The sequence below is a fragment of the Gigantopelta aegis genome, chromosome 11 (genome assembly GCF_016097555.1).
Source record: "Gigantopelta aegis isolate Gae_Host chromosome 11, Gae_host_genome, whole genome shotgun sequence".
Lineage (NCBI taxonomy): Eukaryota > Metazoa > Mollusca > Gastropoda > Neomphalida > Peltospiridae > Gigantopelta > Gigantopelta aegis.
The window spans coordinates 16607086-16616987 of NC_054709.1; the positions used below are offsets into that span (position 1 = coordinate 16607086).

At 35.0% G+C, this 9902-nt stretch overlaps 1 protein-coding gene across 3 annotated transcripts in view; it reads left to right on the forward strand.

Moving 5' to 3' along the window:
* The window catches only part of LOC121385004 (cysteine sulfinic acid decarboxylase-like), a 59116-nt gene extending 50728 nt beyond the window's left edge, over nt 1-8388 (forward strand). For 2 of the 3 annotated variants that reach the window (XM_041515528.1, XM_041515529.1), the window contains exon 14: nt 2085-8388. In XM_041515528.1, the coding sequence (XP_041371462.1) occupies nt 2085-2258 (174 nt within the window). In that variant the 3' untranslated portion in view covers nt 2259-8388. The remainder of the gene's footprint in view (nt 1-2084) is intronic. The other variant, XR_005959489.1, reaches the window with a different exon arrangement.
* The last annotated feature ends 1514 nt before the right edge of the window (nt 8389-9902 follow it).

The following is a 9902-nucleotide window of genomic DNA, read 5'->3' on the forward strand; positions in this document are numbered from 1 at the left end:
ATGTATCCATTACTAAAATGGTGTCAAATACTAAAATGGTGTTAGTTGCTAAAATGGTGTCAGTTACTAAAATGGTGTCATTTACTAAAATGGTGTTGCTGAAATGGTATCAGTTGCTAAAATGCTAAAATGGTGTCAGTTACAAAAATGGTGTCAGCTACTAAAATGATGTTAGTTGCTAAAATGTGGCAGTTACTAAAATGATAAAATGGTGTCAGTTACTAAAATGCTGAAATGGTGTCAGTTACTAAAATGGTGTCAGTTACTAAAATGCTGAAATGGTGTCAGTTACTAAAATGGTGTCAGTTACTAAAATGCTGAAATGGTGTCAGTTACTAAAATGGTGTCAGTTACTAAAATGCTAAAATGGTGTCAGTTACAAAAATGATGTTAGTTACTAAAATGCTAAAATGGTGTCAGCTACTAAAATGATGTTAGTTGCTAAAATGTGGCAGTTACTAAAATGATAAAATGGTGTCAGTTACTAAAATGCTAAAATGGTGTCAGTTACTAAAATGGTGTCAGTTACTAAAATGCTGAAATGGTGTCAGTTACTAAAATGGTGTCAATTGCTAAAATGGTGTCAGTTACTAAAATGGTGTCGGTTACTAAAATGGTGTCAATTGCTAAAATGGTGTCAGTTACTAAAATGGTGTCAGTTACTAAAATGGTGTCAGTTACTAAAATGGTGTCAGTTGCTAAAATGGTGTCAGTTACTAAAATGGTGTCAATTGCTAAAATGGTGTCAGTTACTAAAATGGTGTCAATTGCTAAAATGGTGTCAGTTACTAAAATGGTGTCAGTTACTAAAATGGTGTCAATTGCTAAAATGGTGTCAGTTGCTAAAATGGTGTCAGTTACTAAAATGGTGTCAATTGCTAAAATGGTGTCAGTTGCTAAAATGGTGTCAATTGCTAAAATGGTGTCAAATACTAAAATGGTGTCAGTTACTAAAATGGTGTCAGTTGCTAAAATGGTGTCAATTGCTAAAATGGTGTCAGTTACTAAAATGGTGTCAATTGCTAAAATGGTGTCAGTTACTAAAATGGTGTCAGTTACTAAAATGGTGTCAATTGCTAAAATGGTGTCAGTTACTAAAATGGTGTCAATTGCTAAAATGGTGTCAATTGCTAAAATGGTGTCAGTTACTAAAATGGTGTCAATTGCTAAAATGGTGTCAGTTACTAAAATGGTGTCAATTGCTAAAATGGTGTCAATTGCTAAAATGGTGTCAGTTACTAAAATGCTAAAATGGTGTCAGTTACTAAAATGGTGTTGCTGAAATGGTATCAGTTACTAAAATGCTAAAATGGTGTCGGTTGCTAAAATGGTGTCAGTTACTAAAATGCTGAAATGGTGTCAGTTACTAAAATGCTAAAATGGTATCAATTACTAAAATGCTAAAATGGTGTGAGTTACTAAAATGCTGAAATGGGTGTCAGTTACTAAAATACTAAAATGGTGTTAGTTACTAAAATAATAAAATGGTGTCAGGTCTCACTACACAGATGTCATCTGCCATTGAAACCCATGTTAAACTGCCCAACTTCAAGCAAAGATTGCCAATAGAACGGGTTCTCGTTGGCACTAACAACATACACCATTGCGAACATACATTTATATAAGCATTTATTTTCACTCCAAAATTGAGAACATTTCCGTCTCAGTTTTTTGCTATATGACTGCATCTGGCTGTAGTACCGGTCCGAACAGGTAGTTCATTAACCGATTCACTCCGACTGTCTCTTGCGCTATACACCCATGTCCCAAAAGGTCGATGCACAATATTACAAAATAGCATGGGCAAAATACAGCCAGAAGGCTAACCATTAAACATACATATTGTTTTAATTCTTCACCATTTCCTAGAAGTGAATATGTGAACCATAACATGTGTCACAATTAGGAACTATAGTGGACTGTGATGAATGAACTCTCAGTTACTAAAATGGTGTCAGTTACTAAAATGGTGTCAGAATTAACAAAAGCTCGTTATCCAATAAACAATGATTAATAAAATCAATGTGCTCAGGTGGTGTCATTAAACAAAACAAACTTTTAACATTCCTTTCCTTTTCTTTCAGGTTGCACCTGCGATAAAGCGGCTGATGACGGAACAAGGCACGCTTCTGGTTGGCTATCAGCCAGACCGAGAGTGGGTCAACTTCTTCCGGATGGTCATCTCGAACACCGCGACCACTCACCAAGAAATGGACTTCGTAGTAACGGAGATCGACAGGCTCGGCAGAAGTTTGTGACTCTTGTCAGAAGATCTAGCTGTTTAGTTACAAAACGGAATGATCTGATAGTTTTCTGATAGAGGTGATGATTAAGCTGCAAATTTTAAAAACAATTGGTGAATTTTATTTTAAAATGACAGACACTCGCCAGATTCACCCGTTGCGAATTTTAAAAATAATTGGCAAATTTTATTTTAAAGTGAGAGACACTCGCCAGATTCACCAACTGCAAATTTTATAAACAATTTTAATATATTTTGGCTGACCCTAGTTTTTTAACACTAAAACATATTTTTCAATATTAGAGCCATTTTTGATAATTAAAATCAGATATTACTTAGATTTTATTGGATAGATTATCCATTTCCATACATTCGAAGTGTTTCTGATCATCATGCCTGGGCATTGTAAAACATTTTAGAATCTGAACTCAACACTCAGACTTTATCGTTATGGCAACCCCATACAAACAGCATGCGTGTGATGGCATTTGAGATTCAATCTAGACTCTTAAAAACTTTTATAAGCACGAGTCCTGGTGTGTCTTTAATTCCATCAAATGAATTTATCTTATTTTTAAAAATGCACCTCTGAGAAGTAATGGTTATGAAGATGACCTCTTGCCTACTTACATGTACTGAGGGTACATGTACTGACGTTTCAACGTCACAGACTCTGTTGTAACCTTGTCCAGATGTGTTCGAGGTGTCTATGTAAACCAGACTTAGTGTCCATTTTCACAGGTCGAAACTAGGGTCTGTGACTTTAATGTGATGAAAATATTTCATGTAATAATTGATATTTTGTTGGACAATAACTGTATGTTTCTGTTATATTTGATAATCAGGCGAAAGTTCCTGCTCACCCAGAGTTAGCCCTGCGATTCATTATTCATTCTGTTTCAGGCTTGAATAAATAAACGGTGATTAATCTAGGTAAAAGCATTATTGGCAGAAGTTAGGGGATTTCGTTTACTAACATGAGCTCAAAATGGCTGTTTTAACTAAACATAATATATAAATAATCAACAGGGCCATAGCTAGTGGGGGCAAAGGGAAGCAGTTGCCCCGAGAAACACCCCCCCCCCCCAAAAGATATATAAATAAATAAATTACTGGTTATTGATATTAATATTTTAAGTATGTAACCTCCCTAAAATAGCTGTAAAATGGTATTTTAGTGTCTTTAGATTTTAAAATTTCCTTATCCATTCTGTTTTAGTCTTAAATAAAAAAATAAAAAAATTGTAAATAATTTCAGTTTGGTTTGACGTAAGAAGAAAAGTAAAAGTGTTTAGGAAAGAACAAAAAAACCCACCCTATTTTTGTGTGCAATTTCGAAAATGATCGGCTCAGAAATAAATAACTTGTATAGTAAATTTCATAGTCTGAAAAAAGGCGTTCTCTGTGGGACAGACTATATGTAAAAGCATTATTGGTAGAGGTTAAGGAAGTTTGTTTACAAACATCAGCTCAAAATGGCCGTTTTAACTAAATCTAATATATGAATGTTAAGTTGCAAATTTACAATTAAATATATTTGCCAAGCTCGACTTCATTTACAGATTGGTTAATCATAGCATAAAATGTTTAGTTAAAAATCATCAATTTTGTAATGCTTTATTCTTTAAATGCTAAATGGGTAGGGTTTGAGTCTTTCAAGTTTGTAATGCTTTATTCTTTAAATGCTAAATGGGTTGGGTTTGAGTCTTTCAAGTTTGTAATGCTTTATTCTTTAAATGCTAAATAGGTAGGGTTTGAGTCTTTCAACTTTGTAATGCTTTATTCTTTAAATGCTAAATGGGTTGGGTTTGAGTCTTTCAAGTTTGTAATTGCTCAGTTGTGTTGTTTTTGTTGTGTTTTTTATCTTTCACGGCTAATTTTGTGTTAAAATAATTTGATCAAATTTGATTGTATTTGATCTGAAATTTTCAAATAAATAATTGATATATCATCCCCCCCCCCCCTACACACACACACACCCCAATGGTGCCTGTTCTTTGATAATGTTTATATGGAATTGTTAACCTAGATGACATAAAAATGTATTGACTGTCCAGTGATAGTCGTATGAAACCAGCTGAACGTACAATAGTTGTATGAAACCAGCTGGCCATATGTTGATAGTGAAAAATTACAAATTTGTCAAAGAAGCAGTCACATTTGTATTAGTAAATGATGTTAAACTATGGTGAGGTGAGATTGTGAGTTTATTAAATCTGTAGTTGTGTTTGTATTTTACTTTAGTAAATGATGTTATGATATGGTGAGGTGAGATTGTGAGTTCATTAAATCTGTAGTTATGTTTGTATTTTATATTTGGAAATGTTGATATACCTGTAAGATTGAGAGGAGAGATTTTAACTTTGATATGTTAGCTGGGTTTTTTTTTTTTTAATGGGTCTCACATCCATGATATTTGTTCACCGTCTGTAGGAAAACCAGGCCAACGTCACCAGTAGGAATTCTCCGATAATGTCATTTTAAATAATTAGCTCACAAATACAGTTAAACCTCTCAATACCGGACAATAAACCGGAATTCCCTCAAAACCGGACATTTTTCACAGCCCCTTTCTGAATATCAATATGGAAGAGTATCTCTCTAAACTGGATACCTCTTGAAACCAGACCTTTTGCTTGGTCCAGAGGGTGTCCGTTTTAGAGGAGTTTTACTGTAGTCCCTTTTTTAAAAATAAAATAAATAATGCAAAACAATATCTTTATTTTTGGGCTATGAAAATTCTGAAAGATATAAAACATGATTGTTTCACTTTGACAATATCAGATTGAGTGGAAGCTGTCTAAACTGGACATTCACGGAATCAAGTAAAAAGTCTGGTTTTAAGCGTAGTTTTATTTAAAATGACACCCTGAAAAATGTCTGCTATTGGAGGGGGGGGGGGGGGGAATTCTGGTTTATGGAGGGTCCAGTTATGACAGGTTCAGGACTTCTGGAATTGTTATAAAAAATCCACTAGCCTTTGGATCAGTGATTTTAAAAATTTACTAGCAATGAATAAAAAATTTCACTAGCCCTACTTTAAATAAGTAAAACGGTATTACCGTCGGTAATAATCATACATGTATTTGTCACCTAAAGATGGAGATGGAGCTTAAAAAGCCTTAGATTGGGGGTGGGAAGAGGGGGCAGGGTATTCATATTTACAAAATAAGACTTAAATGTAGTAATAATCAGACATGTCACCTAAAGAGGGAGATAGAGGTTAAAAAGCCTTAGATTGGGGGTGGGAAGAGGGGGCAGGGTATTCATATTTACAAAATAAGACTTAAATGTAGTAATAATCAGACATGTCACCTAAAGAGGGAGATAGAGCTTAAAAACCCTTAGACTGGGGGTGGGAAGAGGGGGCAGGGTATTCATATTTACAAAATAAGACTTAAATGCAGCTTTTGACAAGGTGTTTTTTTTTCACCAGTCGTTGGGCTAGTTATGGTAATTTTAATTTTAATACATTTTTTAAAATCCAGATTTTTATTTTTTGTACTTTGGCAGGGTTTTCTCATAGACCGTCATAATTTACACTCGGTGCAGCTAAATGAGAACATGTGCTGTGATACTCCCAATCTCGGGCTGAATGTGGCTTTGGATTGAAATGACTTCTCTGAATAAACACGGGTTTTACTGTGTAACATTAGAAGTGTAAGGAGATAGGTAGGTCATAATACAATAATAATATATCATATTCAGATATGTGGAGCACATAATGTACATTGCATAATTTAGACCATATTTAAGTAGATCCAATAGCCAATGATTAATAAATCAATGTGCTCTAGTGATGGTGTAAAACAAACTTAACTTGTTGAAAAAGCTATAGGTAATTATTGATTAATGAATTTTCCTAATACTGAATTACCAAATGTTTGACATCCAATAGCCGATGATTAATAAATCAATGTGCTCTAGCAGTGTTGTTAAACAAACCAAACTTCTTCTTTTTTAAATATTGAATTGTACATGTAGTTATCTCCCTTGAATGACAATCCCAGTAAAAATTCAGTAAGGTTAACGGGATTTGTGTACAAATAAAAATATATGTATTTAGGCTACATATACCATTAGTGTATTACTATGTATTCAACAAAGCCAGCTTGTCAGATCTAAGCAAAGTAAAAATTATGTGGATTCCGAGAACACTTTTCAGATAGAAGAACTGCAAATCATGAAAATATATGTAACATGATATTATTGGGTTGGGACAGGTTACACACTAAAATATATCTTGCTCGCGTTAATTTTATGATTTATAGTATATTGATAATGACTTTCAGATGAAAAAAAATCTTTAAATTTTATTTTAAAAATAAATAAAAAAATTAATTTTATAATTTTGATTAAAATACATTCAGATGCACTTTTCATTGCGTTTTTACTCCACAAATGAGACCTTTGCACTCAGTAAGCACATATATATAGATATATATATATAAATAGGTGTAATGATTAATGGTGTGTAACAGTTTTGTACTTTACCATACATAATTCAGGTGCCGATCTAGGAATGATTGCATATGGGGGCAGGTTGGGGGAGAGGAGGTCTACATGTAACTATATTACTATTGTATATTAATGGTGAATGCACTTTTAAGTGGCAAACAAAATTTGATCCAGGAATATCTGTAGGTGGTGGTGGGGGGAGGAGATGGGTTTCTATATGTAACTACTTGAATGGAACTTGTATATTAACGGTGAATGCATTTTAAAGTGGGGAGGGGGACCCCCTCAAAATGCCCTGGATCTGCACCTTGTTGTGTAATACAGTGATTACACCGATTGATTGGAGTTTGACGCCCAATAGCCGATATATTTCTCGTGCTGTGGTGTCGATAAACATTCATTCATTCATTCATTCATTCATTCCAATTGACTGGACTTTCTATGTTACAATAATGAAAATGATCACAATAATAATATTTCTTTTCAACATCACCTGTCCTCAAACAAATGCATTTTCCCCTAAGGATAGTAGTCTGGTTCGAACATCCCAACAACCAATGGGATGGCTTAACATTCTTCAACTGCACACCACTTCCTGTCCCGGTCACTCCAAGTTTTCTCCATGTCTTTTGTATGCATCTCGAATAAAGGTCACGAGATGATAATTTTGATTGGTTGTCGTGAATGTAATTTGCACCAGATGTATTCACCTGTTACTTTGATTACTGTTTCAATATGCAGTTACTTCTAAAGAGAGGAAGTCCACACTCAATAATTGGTATTCCATATACAGTGAAACCCCCTCTAAACCGGACACCCTCAAACCAAGTAAAATGTCTGGTTTTAACAGGTATCTATCTGGTTTAGAGAGGTTAAGCTATGTATGGATTTCGAAAAAGGGACCATGAAAAATGTCCGGCTTTTTTTTTCTGCTTTTTTTTTCTGCTTTTTTTTTCTTTCTTTTTTAGGGAATTCCGGTTTACAAAGGGTCTGGTTTTGGGAAGTTTCACTGTATTTGAAATCAGGGGTCGAAATAGTGTCATCCCAACCAGTTTTTGCCAGTCAACATCTTTTTCCTTTTTTTCTTTTTTTTCACTGTCCTGCTGGCAATTATTTTATGTTTATATTAGTTTTGAGTGAAACATGTTTGGTCCGGCAGATTTTGATTCGGGCTGGTAGAATTCATAGCTTGCCGGACCTAATCTCCAATTTCAAGCCCTGGAAACAAGTAGCTGTTAGTTCCCAGTCCAACCAGATGGGACTAGGTTTTGTAACCATCCTTCTGTCTGTTTGTCTGTACATCTGTCTGTCTGTACATCTGTCTTTCTGTCTGTTTGTCCCTATGTTGCATAGACTCGCTATGCTTATAGATAGCGAGCTGAAATTTTATGTATAGCTTTTTTGTGTCCCGTTACAGTTCAAGTTTGACTTTCAGGGCGATTTACTCATTGTTCACAGAGTTATGTCCCTTGAAGTTGGGAGATAGAAAAATATGTTAGACCCGGTATGGGACATGTATTGGTTTAGCAGTACTCACAGAATGTTTGTGTTTTTTAACAGAGAAAGTCTACCCTTAGTTGATAATCCCTGTATTTATGTGTTTATAGTATAAACTGAATTATTTGTGTATATATATATATATATATATATTAGTGTTACCATGTAACATTAAACATATTGGTACTTTACACCATTTATTATTCTACATGTATATTGGCCTCAGTGGTGCAGTGGTTATGCCATCGGACTACAGGCTGGTAGGTACAGGGTTCGCAGCCCGGTACCGGCTTCAACCCAGAGCGAGTTCTTAAGGGCACAATGGGTAGGTGGTCAGGCCACTACACCCTCTTCTCTCTCACTAACCATTAACCAACTTAACAACTAATCCACTGTCCTGGACAGATAGCTGAGGTGTGTACCCAGGCCAGCGTGCTTGAATGTTAATTGGATATATGCACGAAAATATGTAGAAATGTCCCTTAAATCTCCCTTAAAAACAAGTGTTTTGGCATCTTGATTTTTTTTTAATTTATGAGGAGCATACCTTTGAACCCCTTTACATATTGCTGCCCTTTAGGAACTCTGCTCATTTGCCTTCAGGAAACTCAAACCTTTTAGAAGTTTGTGACCCCCTTTAAAAAAAATCCTGGATCCCCCCCCCCGTCTCTCCTCCCCCCCCCCCCCCCAGCAATTGGGTCTACATATTGATGCTATGTGTGTGCAATATCTATGCAAATTTATATTCCATCCATTTGGACGAATGAAAACTTGCTCAGAATGAGGAGAAAAGGTCCTACTAATAGGATACTGCAGATTACCTAGATCTAATATAAATCAAGATAGTTATATATGATGTGTCAATACCAATAGGTATATAGATTGTTTAAATATTTTAAATATGAGAAACCGATCGAAAATGCCTATATTCATTAATATCCAACCATCAGTGCACCACAGCTGGTCAAAGGTCATGGTATGTGCTTTCCTGTCTGTGGGAAAGTGCATATAAAAGATCCCTTACTGCATTGACTACGAGTCAGAATTACCACGTGTTTGACATCCAATACCCAATGTTTAATTAATCAATGTGCTCTAGTGGTGTTGTTAAACAAAACAAAACAAAAAATCCAACTAAATATTAATTAATATTGATTTTGTTTTTAAATCAGTGTGCTCTAGTGGTGTCGTTAAGCAAAACAATCCAACCAGTGCATCACAACTGGACAAAGGCCGTGGTATGTTCTTTCCTGTCTGTGGGAAAGTTAATATAAAAGATCCCTTGCTGCATTAGCAAGAATGTAGCGGGTTTCCCCTGTTGACTACTAGTCAGAATTACCAAATGTTTGACATCCAATAGCCAATGTTTAATTAATCAATGTGCTCTAGTGGTGTTGTTAAACCAAAAAAACAAAAAAAAACCCTACCTAAGTATTCATTAATATTGATTTTTTTTTAAATCAATGTGCTCTAGTGGTGTCGTTAAGCAAAATAAACTTTTAATTTTAATATTGACTTTTATTCAGACGTCCGTCTTGTATATGCCTTGCAAAAACAGTTCAAGTGTGATATCGGTAGGGGTCATGTGAATTGTTGGCCATATTGTGTTTCTCTTAACTTTTCTTAACTTGTCAATTCATATCCGATAATGAAACCATCGGACACAAGGCTGGTAGGTACTGGGTTCGCATCCCGGTACCGGCTC